At 39.8% G+C, this 23440-nt stretch overlaps 1 protein-coding gene across 9 annotated transcripts; it reads left to right on the forward strand.

Annotated features, from left to right (window-relative positions):
• Positions 1-229: 229 nt before the first annotated feature.
• Positions 230-23440, forward strand: STN1 (STN1 subunit of CST complex). Of its 9 annotated transcripts, XM_081863440.1 has the most exons (13): positions 360-1187; positions 1253-1732; positions 2677-2801; positions 3012-3156; positions 7118-7327; positions 8922-9017; positions 10924-10995; positions 13326-13496; positions 14230-14341; positions 15072-15234; positions 20281-20403; positions 21371-21443; positions 22232-23440. In XM_081863440.1, exons 5-13 carry the CDS (start codon positions 7195-7197, stop codon positions 22387-22389), a joined length of 1101 nt encoding a protein of 366 aa, XP_081719566.1. In that variant the 5' UTR covers positions 360-1187; positions 1253-1732; positions 2677-2801; positions 3012-3156; positions 7118-7194; the 3' UTR covers positions 22390-23440. The 9 variants fall into 9 exon arrangements, with proteins under 9 accessions (XP_081719569.1, XP_081719573.1, XP_081719571.1 ...); XM_081863443.1 differs by lacking the exons at positions 360-1187; positions 1253-1732 and adding an exon at positions 230-352; XM_081863442.1 differs by lacking the exon at positions 3012-3156.

Genomic DNA, 23440 nt, shown 5'->3' on the forward strand with positions numbered 1-23440 from the left:
AAAGCCACTCCCAACTCGCTCTCCTCCCGCTCCACTCTCAACCGCCTCGCTTTGACACTAAACTACGCATGCGCGGTTCTACTCCAGTTCCGCCAGATGCCTCTTTCCCGGACTCGCGCTGACTATGACTCCCCCCGCCTCTCTCTCATGTACGTAGCCGGGTTTCAAGGAAACGGGGGCGGAGGAAGGTGGAGAGGGAGGAGCTTAAAGGAGTAGGGCGGCCGTCTGAGGTAGACTTCCTTCCGGTTTCGCCTCCCACCGACACCCCTTCCCTGTCTCATGAGCGTGACGCCTAGGAAACCCGCCCGTTAGCGGCGGAGAGCCAATAGGAGCGCGCCGAGCTCTTTGGCGGGTAAGTGGCGCAGCGTCGACCGTTTTGAGGAGGGGGAGAGACTACAGCACTTTGGGGGAAAAGGGGCGCTTAAAAGGGGCAACTTTCTTTTGTGCTGGCTTAGTGGTTTTTGGCGATTACTTTGTGCTCGTTGGTAGGGGAAAGGAAAAAGGCTAGGCTCCCTGTTCCCTCCATGTATGGCTGTGTATGTGGAGTGTTTGGACAGGGGAATTTAGGCACAGGATAGTTACTGATCGTTATGTCCATATAGGATCAGGGGCAACGTGTGTCTTGAGTGCCACTCGCTGGGGAGCAATAGTGGGAGAAGGCTCTTTCTCTCATTCCCTGAGGGTCCCGTTGGTATTGTGGAAAACCAGGGGGTGGATTAGATATGTGTTTGGTCTAGCAGAGTTCTTGTGCTCATAAGAACACAAATTGTTTATGGAATTCACTGCCACAAGATATGGTTGCGGCCCTTGGCTTTAAAATGAAAGTAGTTTTTTTAAAAGGATAAAAAATAAACAATGGGCAATGCGTCAGGAACAGTACACTTTTGAATACTAAATCCTGAGCCCAGATAAAAAGGTAAGCTGTTGCAAGGCATGGAAGCTGTGGATATTCCATAGAAATGGGCTGCTGGCCGACAAGATGGATTTAAGGTCTTATCAGGGCTCTTGTCCTCTCAAGCTGTCCTTACTGTAGCAGAATATAGTTTGACAGACTAAGCAAACTTTACTGCAATAAGTTAGTCTATCCTAAATAAAAACGTTTGCTTCTTGTTCATTTAATGGAGCTGAACTGTAATAGTTTAATGCACAAGGCACCCATTATGACCTACACAGAAATTAATTCCACAGTTTCATAGAATCATAGAGTTGGAAGAGACCACAAGGGCTATCGAGTCCACCCCCTGCCAAGCAGGAAACATATTAGAAGGCAATATTGTAGCCTTTTTTCACAGTGTTCCAGGAGTTAGTATACTCTTCAAATAGGTTTGCTTTCTCCCTTCTGGTGTTGTGTATGGTTCACACAGTCTGGCCTTGTGGGCTCCAAAATCCATTTTGGGGCCGCATCTGTACAGTATGCTAACCAAAATATCCCCAAATAGTGTGCAAGTTCTCCATAACCCTTCATCAGAGTAAGTGGTAAAATCCTCAGTGGTGGGAGGAGTGAGAGAGAAAAGGTTTGGTGGGTCAAGCCATTCATGTTTGTAGCTAATAAGAGTACTGTACTAAGATGAAGTGTGGGAAGAGGTGACAGATTGCAAATGATTCTCTTAGTTGATATGGAGGTTTTAGGTTGCACCAAGGTCTCCTAGGAAGGAGAAACACCTAATGGCAGATTTCCCCCTCTCTGGAAATACAACAGCCAGTTGTTACTCAGTTTTGTCTCCATGCTTAGGTAAAGCACACAGGTCAATAGTTGTTGTGAACCACTTTGATATTTTCTTTGTGAATTAGTTATATATAAATATTTTTATAAAGTTGAGAGTCAGACTATAAAGAAACTAGGCAGTCCTTGTCAAAACAGGTAGAGATTACTTTTAGATGGTGTGCTGGTTAGGCAAAAGTCAGAACAGCAAAAGAATTAAAACAAATCTGCATAAAATATATACTGTATTCAGATATAGTATTTTCCTTTCCTACTACCCTTCACCCACAGGAGGACCCACTATCATACACACAGTATGCAGAAGACAGATAACACCAAACCTTGATGGGCAACCAAAAACCTATTTTCCAGCAGGAACAAGGTAGCTTCCACCTATATGGGGTTTTTACTTGTAGTACATGTCACTTGGTCAATGAATATCCCCCCCCCCCCAGTTTAGCTAAATTGTTTCCTTTAAATCTTGGTTCCCCAAATGAAAGGGCTCCCTAATCCTCCAGTGAAAGTGCCAGAGAACCACTTGCAATATAATGATTTATGAAGTTTGACCAATTATACCACTGCTGTTGTAATAAGGGCTTTGATTGGTTGACTGAACCAGGTGAGGGTAGCTAATGGGTCTTAAATCCTGAGTAAGTTAGGAACTTGTCTATCACCTGCATGTGAAGACAAGTTCCTGTGGATTGAGCAGAGAAGACCAATAGCGGGTCCAGCAGTCAAGAAGGCGGTTTCACAGTTGCATACTTACACCTTGACAATACCATTTTCTCTAACTTTAATATAGATATTACCAGTAATATAGGATCAAGTCATTGCTATGGTATTATGTTATAAAACAAGAGTTGGTAATAAACAACTATTTTCCTGTGTTCCCGATAGCAATTCTCTAAATATTTGAAAAGCAGAATGTTTTCCATTACAGCATTGCATTGAAAAATGTTTTATTGTGTTATCAGAATCATGTCTGAGCAGAGATTTTATCAGCTAAGCTGATTATCCTGTGTTCCAAAACACAAAATGCAACTCCTGAAATACCACCCCTGGAATTTGGAATTCATAGAGTGGACCACCTTCAAATAAGGCTAGTTGTCCAGACTCTTTTACCTGTTATTCCTATATTTTTAAGTTATTGATTACATACAAAAATAGGTTATAAAGCATATAAAGTTTCAAGATTATAAATTATATAAAGGTTATAATGTATAAAGCATAAGGTTATATGAATAATAAAATAATCATAAATATTATTTAATAATTCCCTAATATTTTCATTCTCTTGAAAATCCTATAGGTGAAAACTTTAGAGGCAAATCTGTTCCTTCAGTCAAGATAGTCATGCTTTCCCATGAAAAAGTCAGCCTACCACTATTTCTTCTGGCAACCAATCTCATCTTTGTCCTGGAATGCAAGCAGTTAACTTCTTTCTGTTCTTGGAGGTATCTATTTGGAGGCAGTAAAACACAAAACTGACCTTGTTGTTCCTGTCTGTCTCTGTTTTGAGAGACTTGTGAGAAAATTAAGGTTTGACATATGTACACAGTCCATAGTTCATCATAGAGTTTTTCTCACATCCATTTGAGCCAGCAAGGTTATCACTATTTATTAACTGGACTTGATGGGGTATGTGACAGTTCTCACGTCCTTAAACCTTTGTATTTTCACAGACTAAAGAACTAGATGAAATATGTTTTCCACTTATCCTTCTGTTTCTGTTGTTTCCTATTCATTCCAATCTTTTTCATATCTTTCCCTTTACCTGCTAAGCTCTTCTATCTTTGGTGTTCACTATTATACTTCCCCCACGATGGTGACAAAAATTTGGATTCAAATTGACTGCTGTTATACAAGTGCTCTACCTTTTGTTTAAGGCAGGGATTAGAAACTTGTCTTCTAGAGGTTGCTGAACTACATTGGCTAAGATGACTGGATCTGATGGAGGATGGAATCCAGTAACAGCTATGGCTACTCCCCTGCAATGTCACTTCTGGAGGGGGGAAACATGTTCATAGGGGTGAGGTGGCTCGGTTTTCTGATGACACCAAATTATTTAGGGTGATAAAACAAAAAAGGATATTGAAGAGTTCCCAAAAGATATCTCCAAACTGGGGAATGGGCATTAAAATTTGAAATGTGAAAGTGAAAGCAAGTACAGTGGTGCCCCGCAAGACGAATGCGTCGCAAGACGAAAAACCCGCTAGACGAAAGGGTTTTCCGTTTTTCGAGGCGCTTCGCAAGACGAATTTCCCTATGGGCTTGCTTCGCAAGACGAAAACGTCTTGCGAGTTTTTTCCCTTCCCCCCCTTTTTCTAAGCCACTAATAGCCGCTAAGCCGCTAATAGGGATTCTTCGCAAGACGAAAAAACCGCTAGACGAAGAGACTCGCGGAACGGATTATTTTCGTCTTGCGAGGCACCACTGTAAAGTGATGCATGTTAGGACAAATATACCCTGTTGAGTTCAAAAATAGCAGTAACTGATAGCTCAATGAAAACATTGGCCCACTGTGTGGCAGCTATGAAAAGGACAATTTCCATGTGGGGAATTGATAGGAAAGGAATAAAAAAATAAAACTGCTAATAGATTACTTTTATTAAAATATATGGTGAGATTGCTCTAGGAATACAGTATACTATTCTGGTCACTGCACCTCAAAGAAGATATTGTACACTATATATAAGGGCAATCAAAGTGATCAAAGGATATAGCAACTCCCTTATGAGGAAATATAACTTTTTATGTTAGAAAAAAGTTATATATATGCATGGTGTGGAGAAAGTAGGGTAGGGAGAAGTTTTTATCCTGTTCTGTACCTGCATTATAGCAGAAGCTGAATGGTCAGGGCAGACAAAAGGAAGAATTTCACCAGGGCATAAACTATGGAATTAGCTCCTGCAATATGATGGAACTCAGTTGACTTGAAAGGCAGATTCATGGAGGATAAAGCTAAAGCTATTGTTGGCTACAAGCCAAGATGACTGTGCTCTACCACCACTGTTGGATAGGAATCACAAGTGGAGAGTACTGTTGCATTTAGGCCCTGATTGTAGGCTTCCCATAGGTATCTGGCTGGACACTGTGATAACAGGATAATGGACTAGATTAACCTTTGAGTCTGATCCATCTGGGTTCCTATTTTTTTGGTCTTTTACTATCTGCTCTTTCGCTTATTCTCCCCATTTTTTTGTCTCAACTTGCTTCCTCATTTCACTCTGATTCTTTTATTTTCCTTACACCTTTTGTTCTATCTCTTTCCTATGCATAATCTGTTCACATCTTCCCTTTCCTAATATATACGCAAGGCTAATTCATCAACCATGCTCAGTAGGTGGAAAGACAGTTGGATCTATACACCACATTCATATTATTTTAGTTTTCTTTCAGCAAATTGGTTTCTTAAGCTAGAGTTATGTATTTATGCATTGCACTGTGATTTTCTGACTATGCAGAACTGTTCTCTATTAATCTAGTCATAAGACTCTTAATCATACAAAGTTCTCAGAGGTTTAGTGGATTTAAGGCTACTTTATTATCCCTTTGTCCTCAATAATGCCTAATTGCTGCCGCTAATACATGCATAGTAGGATCTATGTAGGTCATTATTGAATTCCTCCCCTAGCTGAAAAAGTCAAGCTGCACAGACCTTATAAGTTGCAAGCTTTCTCACTCAGCAAGAGGAACAGCCCCCTGGTGAACAGCCCTTGTCAGATACTTCCAGTCCAGTTAAGAATTCAGAAAATAAAGATGGGAAATGTGTAGGAAGAACCACTATTTCTTTTAATGCATCTAACTTTTTGGTATTAAACTGCAAAATCAAATATGTGCCACAATTTCTACCCTCTTCATCACTCCATACACTTTTCCTGCCTAACTCTTAGATAGCAAATCTGCTTTGTTGTTAAGGTGCAAGTCTCCTTATTGTCTGATGTTATAGCAGCCTAGCACAGCTACTATTCCTAGTTTGTGGTTAGTAGTAATTGAATGGTAGCACTTTTGACTGTTTTCGTGACTGCAAGTACATGTTATGGTTGGCCTCTTATCACCAACATCACCATCACCACCATTCTTTTTGGAAGTAAACCTAAAGGCAAAACAATCCATTTGTTTTAGAAACTTGTGTGCTTTGTAGAGTCACAGCTAATGCTTCATTGATCAAAATGCATAGTTCAATGTAGATAGAACCATAATCAGACATTAGCAACTGCATTTTCTTTGCTTTCATTCACTCATGACAGTGAATTTACAGATGACATGAACTATCGAAATAGTGTTTCAAGGTTGCTAAATATTTTCTTTAAAAATAAATGTCACATTGTGGTGGCCTGTGGCTTTAAACAACAAAGTTTCATTCACATTGATTTGCGTTGCAAAATGATCCTCATTTTTACATTGTGTTTCAAATTAATTATTGGGAAAATTTATTTTGGTTTTAAGTGCAAGAAGCCTCATACAGTTCAAGGCAGGTAGAAATAACATTTTAAAAAACCATAATGTAGCCAACCGAGTCATACTCCAAGTAGACCTATTGAAATTAAAGAACTTGACTAAATTCCATTGATAAAAATGGAACTACTCTTGAGTATGCCTCAGTTGTATGCAACCCATTCATTCAACAACAGTGTTTCTACTGTTCATATCCTGTGCAAATTCATTGCTGAGATTTGACAGGTAATATTTTTATACAGTATACCACTGTCATCTCAAGTATTCACTCAAAATTTCAAGCTAAGTAAGATCTAAAGACTGTGAAGATGGAATGGGGGAAATGATACTCCCAGATCTGCATTTCATATATGTTTCTTTTGATAGCTTCAAATATAAACAAGTAGCAAATCTTTTGTTTGAAACGAAAACAAGCACAAGCCATGCCTGCTTTTCCAGCGGGTCACAGCAGGATTGCGCAACGCATTGAGTACATGCCAGGGATGAAACTAATTAAGGGAAAACACTGGAGATAATGAAACTAGTCATTGTGTAATAACTGACGTTGTATTCCTGATTGTTACTAATAGTGTAATTTTGTCAGCAAGGAAGATGGCAACTATAAATTGATGAAAAGATTTGGACAGTGGGGTACAAAGCATTCTGTGACCGGCCTGTAGTCCTTGCCTAAATTCTGCCTCTTGTGATAAGCTTATTTGAGGTAACATTGCAGGTTGCTTGACCCTCATTGCTGATCTCGGACTACATCTCTGTTTTCCTGTATCCAGAAGGAATGAACTCAAGCATTTGTTGCTTTCCTTTTAGCAGAGGCAAGGTGCTACATAAAATGCATGGAGCAGTTAGCACTCTTTCTAATCCTGTCATACCATCAACAATTAAAATCTTAAAACTAGGCATTATAATAAAAAACTAATCAAGCTAGCATAATGTTTATGTTACACACATTTCCCCCCACAGACTTGCAAACATTTGGTCAGAAGCTCTGCCTGTCTTGGGTTGATACATGGTCTTGGAGCCACGTCATTCACTTCTGAATGTTCACCGCAGCCACAGAATCAGAAGAAGAGGTCCCTTCATTGTTATGGGGACTGGATCCTATCTTTTCAGCTTTTGCAAGACTGTACATTAAAGACGTACAAGAAATGAAAGAATCAAAACAGGTTCCAGGTGAGTTATGAGATTGCTATGATATTTATAACATCACTGGTTTTAATGAAAAGCCTAGCATTACTGTGCTATGGACTGACAATCTGGCTCCAGATAAAAACTTTTCTCTCCCTTCTGTGTCTGAAAGAAGCTCTGAGGATAGATAAAACAGCAAAAGAAAATGAGATAATCTGTATATTCCAAGTTCCTCAATAAATCCAACCCTTGCTTGAGTTTCCTGATCTGCCACCTTACCTTGCCCACCAGGAAAAGGAATAGAATGGTGGATGCAATATGTACCACCATCAAGAGGAGTGTCCCTTCTCTTATGGATATGCTTGAATCTGCCTCCACCCCATCCCATGTAGCATGAAGCCATTGGATTGGGGAAAGAAGAGGGGAGAAATTCAGTCCCTGGAATTATCAGTATGTCATTGGGAGGGAGTGACCCATCAGGCTTATCTCTCAAAGTGGCTATACTAGTACAACTAGCTGCAGACAGGAGGGAGAGGTTGTGATAAAGGCGCTGAGGGAGTGTCAGAAGGATCCCAACAGCCTGGATGAGCTTGCAGCTGGTGACTCGGAGCTGCGCCTCAGTCTATATCCCTAGTAACATAACCATACTTGCACTGTACTTCAACCAGAGCTCTTTTTCCACTAATTGTCAGCTCAACTCTCACATGATTATTACCAGGGCAGCTTGACCAGACAAACTGCCCTGGCTGGAAACAGCTATAATTTTTTACCATTATTTTTGCTTAGTCTGATCCAATTTAAGACTTTATGCAAGAATGTAAGATTTTCATGAATAATAAAAAGCAACTAAAAGATCAGTCCCAAGCTACCTTGAAAGAGATAAATAGGCAATATTTGTTAAACGGAACTGGAAATCAAGACAGAGCATATTGCTTCCAAAAATGCTTAAGGGAAAAGGTGTGGTGAATTGTGATATGCAGAAACCAAAGAATTTAACAAAAGGCTGTTTAGAAAATGTCTTTTCTTTTAAAATATGTTGAATTAAAAGCCATGGCTGAACATTCCTCAGCATGTTCCTTACAGACCTTACCTACCCTCATTTATTAAAACTGACATTTCTTGTTTGCTTGGCAAACTCCAGTTTCCCTTAGTAAACTCTTCATCTGTTTCACCCTTTGGTAGTTAAAATCTCCATGCTGGTTCCTGAGACTCCTACAGCATCATTGCTCAGCCTACTGGTTGCAAAGTCTGAGAAAGTGGGGCATGGCCTTTTTAAATAAACTGAAAATAATTACTGGTGCTGCCTTTAACCATTAACTGGCATGATGAATACCTCTTACAACTTGTTGCTTTGTTGACATATTATAATGTTGTATTGACACTTTTGGCCAAATGTCAGAATGCCACTCCCAACCTGGTGGGGGGCAAATTTGTCACACACCCCTTTCCTAGAAAGCCTTGAGTGGTTTTTCCTGGAAGAGGCGTTAGGGAAGGTGCACAGGGCTTTCTAGCCCTATAGCAAACAGGCGGGCATCAGAATTTTAAGCCAGGCACCACCTCAGTCCATTCTCCTTCTTTACTTAGCTGAAATAAGACTGTATGTACCTTATGTATCAATAATGATCTCCTTCTTTCATAGGTATATTCTTTTACAACAGGCATCCAGTAAGGCGGGTGGATATTCTTGGAACTGTGGTTCTGATCAAAGAACACGATGCCATTTATACTTATGGAGGTAAGAAATTCTTATTCCTGCTAGCTCTTAAATTTCTCCATTCTCATTAGCCTTCACTGCCTTCTTAAATTAGGTTTGCTTTTATATTTGGTATAGCAACAACAACAACAACCAGCTGGAGGTTTCTGATCAGTCTGCAAGGGGAGAACCCCATGCAACCCAGTCTGGAAAAGACCAGAGGGAAGGTCTAATTGCGCCAGTAAATGGCAAAATGGGGGAACCAGATGAGAGTTGGCAGAAAGTACCCCTGGCCACTGCTGCATCCTGTAAGACGCTTTAGGAATGCCCCAAGCTGTGAAACTCTTCCTTCAGGGGGAATGTTCACTTTCATTGACAACTTCCACAGCCTTGACTGGGACAGATGGTGGTAATGAGAGAGATAGATGGGGTTCCAAGAGCATGCTAACAATGGCATAGCCTTTTGAATGTCCCAGCGCAGAGAGTGAGATGCTAGGTGTATAATTTTCTGTTCCTGGGAAGAAATGCTGGTGTAGTTCTTAGCATGGTTGCCTTCTACGGTTCTTTGGTACAAAGACAGAGGCTATTCTTCCTCAGCCACCCCTCCCTTCACTGCCAACTCTTTCCAAGTTCACACCAGTGAACTTAGGAGAAGGACTACCCTCCTTGCGTCCATGGTTGTCTTTCTCCTCATGTTCAAACTGTGCCCAGTTTCATTCTTGGGCATCTTGCCAAGCTGCCCCTCCCTGACCTTCTCTCAGCTGCAGTCAGGCTGACTTGCCCAAAATAAATCATAACTTCCATTTGCATTTTCCAGTTCAAAAGCAAGGCTCTGCCAGCTGGGGATCTAATTGGCTAGTATTGCATCAGCTGGATCACGTGCTTGAGCTTAGATAGGCATGATGCACTCCTGTTTGAGAAGCAAAGCTGCATAAAGGAAGAAATGTGAATTGTTGTCTTGTTTCTGCACTGAAAAACAGGAATTTGTTTACACTTAAATACTTAAAAGGGGCTGCTTGTTTTAAACTCTCTTAAGTAAGGCCAGTGGTCCCTCAGACTGAGTATCCTGTTGCTGAAAGGATTTAAAGGGAAAATGACAAGAATGTAAGTCAATAATGCTAGAAGTCTCCCAAATGTGGCAGAGGGGCTTGGATAGAAATTATGAATGACCAGCTCCTTGTGAATATCTGGTACCAAAAGTTGACAACTCACTGTGAGGATATCTAAGGCCTTTTCTGCCTTCATTCATCCTCCCTTTGCGATCTCAGTTCAAGCTGCAGCTAATACAAGAAGTTGTTCTGTCCCTGGTCAACAGTGTATGTATCAAATAGCAAGCATTCTTGCCCTTATATCAATTTCAGGAGACAAATGTTAGATGTTTTAGGAAAGGTCATTTACATAGCATATGCATTTGTGCAGATGATGGTATAGAAAGGGTTGGGAGTGAGGAAGGCACTGTTAAAAATAAAAACCTGCCTCTTTATATATCATTAAGATAGATTGCCAATAGCGTTAATCCAACATAGGGAAGGTAGCCTGTCCAGCCTCTACAACAGTAGTCCATGGAACAGTCATTTTCCTCTTTCCTTCACACCCCCATAACCCAGCTTAGTCGCAGAAAGTGTGTCTGTCTGTCTTTGACCCTCATCTCCATCTTTTCACTATCCAGACTATTCCCTCAACACCACTAGGAAAAAAATTGCTGTAGGGGAGAATTTCAGGAAATGAGTTATTCTGTGTTTTTGACTTTTGACTAGTTTGTCAGTCACATTTAGTCTGTTGATTTGCTGCAGCAGGAAATTGGCACAGGTAAAATGGATGGGAGAGCTTTGAGAAAGATTTTGCTTCTCTGGTACAAACAAAAAGGCTGTTGCTAAGCAAAAATGTTTGTGGTGTGTGTTCTATAAACTCCCACCAAACTGATTAAAATTGCTATCCTACTGTCTAGTGGATGACGGCACAGGAGTTATAAGCTGCACCTGCTGGAAAAACCCTTTGGCACAGCAGAAATCTTTGTCAGGTAACTTTCCACTTCGTATCTGCTTTCCTTTTAGCTTTTTCAGAATATATTCTATACTTTATTAGGGAGGGTTATTTTCAGGTGTTTGCACCATTTCCCTGTTCATTTTTATATTGTTTTACAGTGACTTGATAAAAGAGCAGTGCTGAGGTCCATTCATTCATAACAGATGGGTCTGTTGTTTCAGTTCAGGACACTTGGCTTGAAGAGCCTTCTTACTGTAGTTCCCAATGCAACTTTTCCATTTTGTTTAAAGTGATGTTTTCCAATTAGAGCTAAATTAAAGGAGTGTTTTCCGATAGGAGCTAAATAATCTGAGATCTGTTAGCTTGTTGAATGCAAGATAGCCTCTTAACATTTTGCATATATTTTGATTTGCAGAGATACTATTTTCTCTTACACATCTTATATCCTGTTCTGAACAGTTGATTTTAAAAATGTGAATGTCTCATATTTCCCATGTTTCAGTGCAGATCACTTTTTCTTCTTACCCACAGATACCTGCCACATAACATAGCCAGACTTCTGTTCCTTCCTCTTTGCTTCCCACCTCCCTATTTCAGTGGATTGAAGAGTAAACAGGCCACAATTTTTTTAAAAAAAATGTACTAGGATATAATCAGCTAGAGACTTCATCTTAGGAATCAGCTTTTTTTAACTCAGTTGCTGGCCTTTGCTTGTTTTATTCTTGGTTCACTCCCTACTGTCAATTATACAGTCATTACTACTGCATAATTAAAAATAGGCAGTAGTATATTGCTTTCAGGGTGCAGAGAATAATGTTAAATAAATGTTCCAGGCCTTTTGTGGTCTATTGATTCTCTAAAAGTAGCTGGGAAAAAGCTTTATTAATAATATAGTTGAGGTCAGATTGTCAACACTAAATCCAAATTATAACTAAGAACCCTGAAACCTGAAGCTCTGCTCAATTCTTGACGCATCTTAAAGACAGACAAGCTCATTATGGCATAATTAAATAATTTTTAAGGTGCCACAAGACTCTTAGTTGTGTTTGATGTCACAGTTGAACATGGCTATCTGTCCGGAAAAAGCTACTCAGTTATGCCAGGAAAAACTGATAATATTTAATGAAGAAGTCTTTTCTGTATTGGCTTAGCTCTAAACTATAAGAAGAATTCAAGTAATGAAAAGGAACACAGAATATTTAGTAGCCTGCTTTTTTCTGAGAATTTGTTCACATCAGACAACTTTTCCAGATGGCTGCAATTAAAGTTTATGCTGCCCTGGATCAAAAACTTATTGGTGAGCCAATAAACTTGAAGTTCTGTCAAAGTGCATTTGTATCTTGGCAGGCTCAAAGAGGCAGCTTTTGTTTTACTTCTAATGATATTAAGTTTCCTTTTTATTAAGAGTGAGGTTTGCTGGTGAGGTTTGTTTTTAGTTTGAACTTGGGTTTACTTTTTATTCAATTTTGAACTTCAGAAGATTAGCACTGTTTATCTGTTGTAGGCTAAGCCACAGTCTGATGGCACTTTAAAAATTAAGTGTTTTGTGGCATGAGCAAAGTTATATTCATCAGGTGCATTTAATGTTTAAGGACAGTATTGGATATTAAATATACATGGTTTCTCTGTGAGGAAGGAGATACATTATTACAGCTAGTAAAATTAAAAGGAACATTTCCTGCATTCATCAGTCAGCTGCAGTGAACAAGATAGATTTGAAAATACTGCCAGCTATATTAAACACTTATTATTCATATTACATACATGCATTTGGTAGAAATACTCCAAGTTTTGGAACACACCATCACAGCAAACTTAACACACATTTGTACTTTTAAAAGAGGTTAACATTTCAGGAAGCAAGTCTGACAAAAATACTGCTTTCTACTTTTATTTGAATAATGAATATATATATTAATCATGTCTCATTCTGTTGAGTCACAGTCTTAGTCAAGAGGAGCTTTCCCCAGCCTGGTGCCTTCCAGGTATTGTTGAACTACAACTCCCATCAGCCCCAGTCAGCATGGCCAGAATTAAGGAATCACTGAAGTTGTAGCCCCAACAACACCAGGTTTGGGAAGGCTGGTCAAGCAGAATTTCAGTGTTTCCTTTTATTTCCCCCCATCTCTCCAATGCTGTGTTTTCTTCCATTAATTGTGCTGTTTAATGTTATATCTACACAACTAATTTTTTGGAAGATGGCAGTTTCTAAGGGGAGAAGACAGTGTGTGTTGGCAGCTGTAATGCTGCCTATGAAGTGGTCTTTTAACATACATGGTATATTGGATGACATCCGTCATGATATTTGGGAAAATCTACTTTGCTTTTCCATTCCAAATGTAGTGAATGTTTCTTTCCCCACAGATTTTAGACCTCATCCTAGTACCTCAAGTGGCCTGGATCTAGCTGAACAAATAAGAAAGCTCGAAGTAGCAGTTTGCCAAAAAACGAGACTGGAAATTGGTGATACTGTCAGAGTCCGTGGTTGCATTCAGATCTTCAGACAGCAGCGAGAAATCAAGGCCTCCATGTACTGTGAGTAGTTACTCATTCAGCAGTATGCATTTTTATCCTGACCTTTAAAACTCCCATAATTGTAACCTGTGTCACTTACAGTTTATTTAAGCTGCGCCCAGGCTTTTTTCCTGTCGCATCAAGGCCACTTTGTGTCTCTGATTCATATACCTTGTTGAGAGCTGCTGTGTATGACTCTGTGCAGCATATGGATGTTGTGTTTTATAAAGCTGGGCTTCTCAGCTTGCTAAAAGCCATCCTCCAAACCTAGTTCCAGACACTCAAATGCAGAAGTAGTGTGGCCTCTCCCTGTCCTTCTATAGAACAACAAACCTGCTAAATCCAGCTCCGAGGGTCTTCTGGCAGTTCCCCTCACTGTGAGAAGTGAAGTTACAGGGAACCAGGCAGATTGCCTTCTCAGTAGTTGCCCCTGCCCTGTGGAACACCCTTCCGTCAGATGTCAAAGAGAGAAACAATCATATGGCTTTTCATAGACATCTGAAGGCAAGCAATGTTTAATGTTTTGTTGTGTTCCTTTATATTTTGTTGGAAGCCGCCCAGAGTTACTGGGACAACCCAGGCAGATGGGATGGATACAAGAAATAAATTATTATTATTATTATTATTAACATCAGATAAAACAACCATTATCTTGGAAGGTGGGCTGTAAATAACTAATAAATAAATGAGATGCAACTAGCGGCTCACGTTTGAATCTGTTTGCCTTTTTTGTGCCTTCCTTATTTCTTTTCAGATAAAGTTGATGACCCTATGTGTGAAGTTCTGATTTCAAGGATGCTGGAACTCCCCCATCTATACAGAGATATTTATGATCAGCCATTCCAGTTGCAAGAAGAGGCACAAAGGTCAGTGAGAGCTCTAGTTAGGAGATGCTGGTGATTCAGGAGTGTAGGCTTTGCATCAAGAGTAGGATATAAAACAGAGTTACTGATTTTCTATGAAAACTGAATTTGTATGGTGGGGCAAGTTCAAAGGCAGCAACAAAAAGAAGACGGAAGGATGATACGTCTAGAATAGGTAGAGCCATAGAATGAGACAGCCAGATTCATGTATGGAAGAATCCCCCACTTATGTGGGGATTCCGTTCTAAGCTGCCATGTGCGTCACTGGGATGCGCACAAGTAGGGCTTGCACCATTCCGTCCCTGCCCACTTTCAGCATTGTTGTCAGTGTGTGTGTGTTAGCAGGAGTGCCTGTACTAATTTCACGCAAGTGGAGAGATTGCTGTAGTAACCCTTATGTCACGCCACAGCACAGGATTGATGCCACACAGTAAGATCTAGTGCAAACGCCACTCCAAACACTTCCACAGTGATCATGCACACATGTCATCCAGATTGTAAAGCTTTGTGTGGATCATAGAAGCCGGTTACATTTCTGATTTCTGTGAAATTTCTCCTAAACCAGCTCATAAGTCTGGGTTATTGTAGGCTTGATCTTATAGTGACAGTGTGTTCAGCACTGCTGAAGATTTAGTTGGGTGCCATTTAAACTAGTTAAGTATCTAGTTGTAGGAGGCCTTTTAATTTGGTTAATATTTTCGCTCTCCATTTTAAATTTATTTTCTGCTGATAGCCAAGGTGCAGAGCACATGTTGGGCTCCATCACTGAACTGAGCAAAAAAATAAGAGACTTCCTATTGAAGAACAAGATCCAGAGTTTCTATCAGCAGGAGCTGGAAACTGTGGAGGCTTTAGTATCCCTGGTCAAGGAGGATGGACCAAGAACTGCTGAGCAAGTGAGTAAAGGTGGCTTTGTAGGGAGCTGACTGCATTTGCAGGGTAGCTTAGGTCAATCAAGAATATTTAATGATAATATTAAACTAAACACTGGACTGTGTAATAGCTGCTACTTTGAGAAAACAAAACCTCCTGCAGTTAATGGCATGGTAGCCTAATAGTATGTTAGTTTGTGTACTGTTTTTGATGGTAATAAAAGTAAGACAGATCAAAATGAAAAAGCTATAAAGCAAACTAAAGTTTGAGACTTGCCACTGCTATTAACTTACTACTTTCATAACTGTGTAGGTAGCTATAATGGAGCTTGGGAGGTCTCTTGAAGATAATGGATCAGTTGAGTGACAGGACTGGATGGTTCTGAACTTAATCAAGGGTAAGATAAATGAGGCCCAACATATTAAAAAGGTTGGCCCTTCTGTAGAAAATTATAAAGAGTATGCTGACATCTGCTATGTATTACACTTTCTACTTGTTAGACATTTCAGCCTGTTCAGAGCAAACTGGGTCTGGGTTTTTTTTTAAGAGATTCCAAGTCCCAAACTCTAATTGGAATCAGAGTTATACATAAAGCAAGTGCTTGTTTGAGATTTGGACTGTTTTTCAATAGCAAAACATTTCTGTCTGTCTTGCTTCTGGTTAAATAGGAATTTGTTTATAAAAGATTCTTAGCATGCAGAGAATAGGGTAATGAACCAGATGCCCACCTGGTGCAAATTTGCATAACTTCAGTGCTTATAAAGTTATGTACAGCTACATTAGCTGAGAATCTGGGCTGAATATATATAATTTTAAAATCCTTTCTTTAGCATTACAATTAAAACTGAATGTCAGTATGGAAATCTGTCTCTCTTTAACTTCAGCCTTTGCCTCCCCCCCCCACTTTCAGTACAATGGAAATTGAGGTGATTTCCCCCCCCCAGCTTCCTTTTTGTGTTTAGCTATGTATTTAGTTAAGGATGTGCTTTAAATTCCCAGCACTATAGGAGGATATTTTAATCCTTCCAAAACTGTACAGTAACAACAAACCTACCTCTCATTCATAGTGGGTTCTGTAGCCTCCTTCCTGGTGGTTGCTTCCTGGCAACCACCTGTTTTCATAAAAGTAACGCTTGTCATTGAATTTTAATAAAGCAATAGCCCTGGATTTGAACAAGAACCCTGCTGGTCTGTGGCAAAGGAATATAATACAAAAAGTGCCAAACAGCAGAGAAAGAATTGGCTTCTCAAGCCAGCTGCCATAATAAGCAATTCTGGTAAAAGCTGAAGGCTATTCCAAATTATTCTGCTCAGTAGCCTCTGGGTTACTATGGTCACACAAGGCAATTCCATTGCTTCAACTGCATCCAGTCCCCTTTGACTTCCCCCAACTCAGTTTTTGAAGTAATCATAACAGAGTTAGTAATAATCTATGTCTCCACCCGCCTAATCCATACCGATTTGTGAACATTTACCTTCATTTTATGTTTGTCTTCAACATAGTGGTTGTGTACTTCTTATCTACAGGACAGAACTTCAGTGTATTCATAAATATTTATCTGCACCCCCTGGGATGCTGCAGGCTTGGATGCTTGGAAAAATAGCTCCAGCTTGAAGACGTTTTCAGTTCTGTCATTTCCTGAAGTGTATGTCTTTTTTAGTTCTGTCATTTCCTGAATAGAAGTGCATAACCACTTTCTTATCATATTCTATGTGCAATTTCCTGAGATGAGCAGCAGTGGCATTCTGCAGAGTTCTGTTATGTATTTCCATTCTACTGGGTATCAAATTGCTAGCTGCAGCATATCTTCTGACTTTATCATCTGTAATTTTGACCTTTTCAAATCTGTAATTTTGACCTTTCACTTTATGTATTCCCTATTATATTTGTCATTTCAAAGACCGCATGGACACACACTTAGCATAAAGTCTTTTCATGCTTTTGCCCGTTATCCTGTGCTCAGATATTTTTACAGTCATTACATTTTTTATTACTATTTTTCTTTTGTCAATGGGACCCTGAATTACCCCAAGCCTTAAGTTGGGGACCGTCTCAAACAAAATACATTTTAACCTGTGTTCCAGTATATATGCACTTATCTTGATTTTTTAAAAATTTAACTACAGAGTACTGTACATGCTTCTGAGTAAACAAGCATAGAATCACACTATTAGATTGCCAGATTAACATATTTCCCCCTCTACGTTTGTCAAGAGGCATAAAGTGGTACAACACATTGCTAGTGAATAGAATAAGGCTACAGAGGAAGTACCAAATGAAAACTTTAAATTCTGATAATCATTAGGTCAGGTAATAGTCTACATAGTTTCTTCTTTGAGTTTCTGGAATTGGTTGGTTTCTGTCCTCTAAAAACTTTAAGTTCAGTTCATTTTAGAGGCAGAACTTCTGTCTTTGCCTTGATCTCTTTCATCCTCTGAACTGCATTTGTTGCTGACAGTCTACCTCTTTCAGCCTCTTTGTTACTCCTTAGATTAGCTTCATGTACCTGAAATAGACTAAGCTGGACTCCTGTTGAGTTTCAAATCCAGCAGACTGGAGTCACACTAATACAGCAGATTTATCCCTATTTTTTGCATGTCTACTTTCTTTATATAGTATCAGCTGGGAGACAGCATACACTCTTGCATGCTAGCACTAACTCACATTAAAGCAGATTTATGGGGGGTGGGGGAAGGAAGAAATGCTTCACAACTCCTGGCACTTTCCAGTATGTCCCAGCAGTACCCAGCTTCAAAGCTAAGCAAACTTAACCAACTAATGATTTGCTGCACAATTTCTCAGATTTTCAACACATATATCAAAATGATTTGACCAAAATATTTTGTAAGTAATGTGTTGCACTTGTAAAACCTATTGTGTTGACCCATTGCACAGGCAAGGAGGGTATTTGTTTTGTGTTTTGTTAACATGGCATTCTCTCTGGTTAATACACATTTGGAATTCTGTAACTATTTTTAATTAGCCACCTTTTAAGAAATGAATTAAAAATTCAGAGGTCAGAGAGGGTTTTGGTTTGTTGTTGTTGTTTGTTTTTTTAAAAGGAAAAAACATTGAATAAGCCTGAGTCATTTTATTCTCAAGAAAAGATGAATGAAGTGAAGGTTTGGCTTAACTGCAATCTTAAATGCAATCTTCAAATGTTTAGAAAAGCAATTATTCTGTACTGCCACAGATGAGGAAGTGAGCTTTAAATCACAGGAAAGCAGGCTTTAGAATAGAATAGAATAGAATAGAATAGAATAGAATAGAATAGAATAGAATAGAATAGAGAAACTTCCTTGCTAAGCAAGCAGATGGGCATTGTATTGAGTTGCTTGGAGAAGCTGCAGAATCCTGTTCATAGAAAGAATTAGAAGTGCTTGTCAACAAACAGGGGAATAAACTGGTATTTCTCTTACAGGCTGATTGCTCAGGAGTTTCCATGCTCATCAACATTAATTTTGAAGATTAGCAATGCACATCTGAGCTTTCAACTCTGCATTCTGGCACTTAGTTGCTCCAGAGGGGAATTGATGTAGTGTCATAAAGCAAATTGCACTGAAGATAAATGGGTCTCCAAAGATCCTGGACCATTCTAGTGAAGGGAAAGAGCAGTGGTAAAGGTAGTAGAGCTTTGGAGAATCTGAGGAGGAGTGACTGGGGACTGTTGGTAATAAAGTTTATGTAACACATGCATCAGGTTTTCTCTCATGATGGAACCCAGTGGCACTTAATGTGTGCATTACATTTATTTGCCTTATGAACATTTATGGTTAAGAATTTCAATGATCCCTGATCAAAAGCCACAGCCCACAAACAATGTGAAGAGCAAAAGATAGGATCTGTGAACAATCTGTGCTGAAAAGAATTTAGAGCAGCAGCAGATGCTTCTGTACAAGGTAGGAAATGGCAAAGGTTCACAAGCCATCCCTGTGCCTCTAAAGCAAAATGCAGTATTAGAGAAAACAAGTTGGACTCCTGCACCTAGGGAGGGGGAGGAGGTATGTTGCAAAATTTGGTCTTCCCAGCAAGTAAACTCATCATGCACTATAGTTTGGTCCAAAGTATCTTCCTGGATTTTATGCAGAGTACAATAGAGGTGCACTTTAAAGATGAAAAAAAAAATGAAACAGAAAACACCTCTATGGCCATAGATAGGCTTCCTTTGTTTTACAATTTCTTTTGTATATGACCTATCTGAATTTCCTACACCCATCCTTGCTGCAGGTTTACTTCCTGATGCTTTTCCCCTGATCAGATCTCTTTGTAGATCACTGCATATAACAAAGAGGGACGGAAGGGATATAGACTATTCTGAGATCTTTAGTTAATTGTAAGTAAACATAAAGGAGGACAGACTCCCTTTATATAAGATATATTTGGAGTCCAGAGGCACCCCCTCCCCATATCTGAAGCAGGATACTCCAAACTCAACATATTGGTAGACTTAACAAAATAGGAAAACTTAATCTATAGTCATCCAAATCATAGTGCTTTGGGCTGAGGTGCAAGCAAGCACAGGAGTGCCAGTGCTGCCTGTAAGGCAAGGAGTAAGGTTAATAAAACATAGGTTTTCTTCGGTAGCTCATTGCTTGTACTTTTCAAGCTGACATCCATTTCTTCTGCTTTTTCTGTCAGTTTTAAGAAGTTTGCCATTAGCAATTCTCTTTCAGGAGCTATCCAAGCTGAGCCTTCTGTCAGCTCACGCAGAGTGTGTTCTTAATTAGGCCTTATCTTCAGACAGGATTTATGCTCTAGACCAAAGCAAGTAATTATCAGACTCTGCTCCTTCCACTTGCAGATCCTTTAGTTCATTTCCCTTTTCTTATTAAAAATGGATCGGTGTGTCATGAGGTAATTACTTTGGCAGCAGCTCTTTTCAGTAGCTGAGAGTAAGGTTTGTTTCAGCCATTTTAATCTCAACAGTTTTCTGCTGCAGTTTGAAGGAAAGGACTTCTCTTTTATTCCTTGTGGAGACCCAAATAACCTAAAAGTGCATTTGACTTCCATGCTTCTCCTTCCCCCTTTATCCAAATATGCCTCTCTTTTTTGTCTTTTTCCTGTTCAGACAGATTCCAAAGCTGGTCCCTGCTCCAAACTGATTAGAGACTTCTTCACGGAAGCAATAAAGGTGTTGCAAAAAAAGGGAGTTCTTTTCCAGAAATCAAAAAATCCCACGGATATGTATTTTGTAAGTATCTCTTTATATGAATGGTGGTCTGTAGGTAAAGCATGTCCTGTCACATTTATATAAGCTTAATATGTGAAGCATGCCACTAGCATGCTAACTCTACATACAAATGGGCTGGTCTGTTATGGCAAATGGGGCACTGCTCCACCAAACTCAGCGTCCCCTCAGCCAGACCCACCTGTCAGCCTTCTTACTTTGACATCCAGTCTGAGGATGCTGCTGGCTGTCACCTTTCTGACTTTTTTAGTCTCAGAGTTGTCTTTATAGAACTCAGCACGGAAAAGGATGAGGACAAATCTATAATTGATTGGATCTGCCTGTCATTGGCTCTAGATCTGCTCACTGTTGACCTTCCTGTATACTACCTTACCAGTTCCAATGGGCATCAGCCACCACTTCAAATGGGCCAGTGATAGGTGTTTTACGATGGTCAGATGCAGGCGGAATGCTTCTTTACATAAGAATATAAGAAGAGCCCTGCTGGATCAGGCCAAAGGTCCATCTAGTCCAGCATCCTGTTTTCATAGTGGCCAACCAGATGCTTATGGGAAGTGCATAATCAGGACCTGAGTGCAGTAGTGCTTTTCCCATGTGTTTTCTGGAAGCTGAGATTAAATCCAGACACAGGGTGGAATTCAATGTTGTGCTCTTCCAATCATTCCACATACACAAACATTCTAGCTGAACAGAACAATACCCCCTCCCACTGTGTGCTGTTCTGTGGGTTTTCCTGACACCCCCCCAAGCCAGTTTCAGGGGAAGCCCTCTTGTATAAGTGGAAGTTCTTGCACAGGGCTTCCACTGACAGGGCTGGTTAGGTGACTCCCACTCACAGACTATCCAACAGCCCTGAAATGTTTCTTTCTGTTATGAAAATGCAGTGGTCTCTAATTGTAGGCCAGGCTCTCATCTTTGATACATAAATGTACATTGCTTTGATTTTAAGAATCACTCCTGCATCCTCTAGGTGACTGAGCAAGATAAAGAATTGCACAAAGTGACCCTTGAAGTCCTCAGAGCTGATTGTAAGAGGCCAAAATGTAAGTATGAACAGTTAGATAACCACAAACACAGGCCTGTACAAGTAAGGAATAATTGTATTTGAGTAAGAGAACTTAATTTAATAACAACAAATTATTATTATTATTACTACCGCAGTTTGGGCACTTTGGGGCCCAAAGTCTAGCAGCATACCAGTACAATACAATCAATCAAACAGAAGAAAATCACAACATAGGACAAGGAGAAAGCCTTCCCACACTAGAGAATTCAAGTGTGCTCTCACAAACCCTGTATTCCCTTATGGGAACAAAGAAATACTAAAGGAGATTAATCCACCTAGAATAATTAAGGGTCTCTCATCACCACCACCATCCCATTCTAACTATTCTGAAACATACCCAGTTAGATATGTATTTGCAAAATAACTGCCACAGGAAAGTGGAACTGACTACTGTTGGTTCCAGCACAGAATTAGAACTTGTAATGTTCTAATCCCCCTTCCTGGTTTCTGTAATGAAATAAGATTCATGCTTTTGGTTCATACCAGTTCTCATTCAGCATAGTGAACCTTTTGGAAACAATCTGCCGGTTTTGTGGAAATACCTTCAGGTATCGCACCTGCAGAAAGAAATATGGCATTGGCGATGGTGGTGGTGTGTTTCTGAGCCAGCATCTGGGCAAGTTATCTCAAAGCTTTTATCCAAAGTCTGCCACCTGCCCACGGGGGCAGCTTCACTCTTGCTACTGAAATCCAGTCTCCCATCTATATGAATAATAGAACAATTGCCCACCCATTTACCATTTCACTTCTGCTTTACATCTGTAGATGCTGAAAAGGGCTGCCATCTCAATTACATCCTCAATTGTATTCAGCAGCGCTACAGCCCTTTTGTTTCCAAAGATGTGATCCATTGCCTACTGGACTGGATGGAGACCAACAGTGACGTGGTCACTACCATGGAAGGATACTATACTGTCTTTTAAGACGAGATGCTGTGGACTTCTAGAGCCAAACTGTATACAGTGGGCATGAGTCGTAAGAATACCTCAATGCCAAAAACTTGGCTGGAATTCTTAGAAGATGCTGTATCATAAAATTCCTATTCATTTAGTTTCTCTCCATGTTTCAGAAGTGCTCAGTCTGCCTCTGGTATTCCAGGTACTAAACACAGGGACCTCTTTAAACAGTTATGTTGTGAATGCCCTCTTGTGGCTGGATGGAAGACAAAACAAACTTTGCATTCATACCTTATAGTCTAATAAACAGGAGCTGCCTAAAAAGGTGAGCAGTCTGAATTGAAGGAAATACTTGAGAAACAGGCATCAGAATAAATTAACCATACCCTTCTCTCCAATAATACACCCCCTTCCACACTCCTAGTCTGATATATATAATTTGTGGTACATTGATTTAGGTCATCTCTTGAGATACAACAAGTGCTGTGGATTCTGAATCCTTGTTTTAATCAGATTTGTTACTACTCCCAGTTTACTTTTAACCTGGATTCCATGGTTACCTCAATAATTACTAAAGGCTATTCAGTGCTTTAATTTAGGGTGGTATCTGCAGGATGCCCTCCTGCAGAACACAGCAGTTGGTTGCATAAGTCGTGGACAAGGTGATCTTCTAACAATCTGACAGTGCACTGGCATTAAAAATCAAAGCAGTTTTTCCTTCCGTAATATTGAAATGTGCACGTGCATCCATGCCTCTTGCAAACTGAGTCAGGTATTAAATATTACTCATTAGTAGATGAATGGAGTGACAATCTTGTTTCCTCAAGACTGAAGGAGGGAAGATTCCAGAGGCACTTCTGCTTCCATTTGAGCACTATTTCTGGTCACAGAGAAGAATTATACTGACTGCAGTGAGTTACAGAAATTATATATACGTATATTATATCTTGGCTATGCATGTTATAACTTTGTTTTATATTACTCTAAATCGCCATAAAACTACTCAACAGTAAAGTATTCCTTGGCCCCAGTAAGACTACATTCATTTTTAAAATAAAGATACTTTGTTGAAAACAGA

The sequence above is a fragment of the Podarcis erhardii genome (assembly GCF_964252035.2).
Source record: "Podarcis erhardii genome assembly, chromosome: 5".
Taxonomy (NCBI): domain Eukaryota; kingdom Metazoa; phylum Chordata; class Lepidosauria; order Squamata; family Lacertidae; genus Podarcis; species Podarcis erhardii.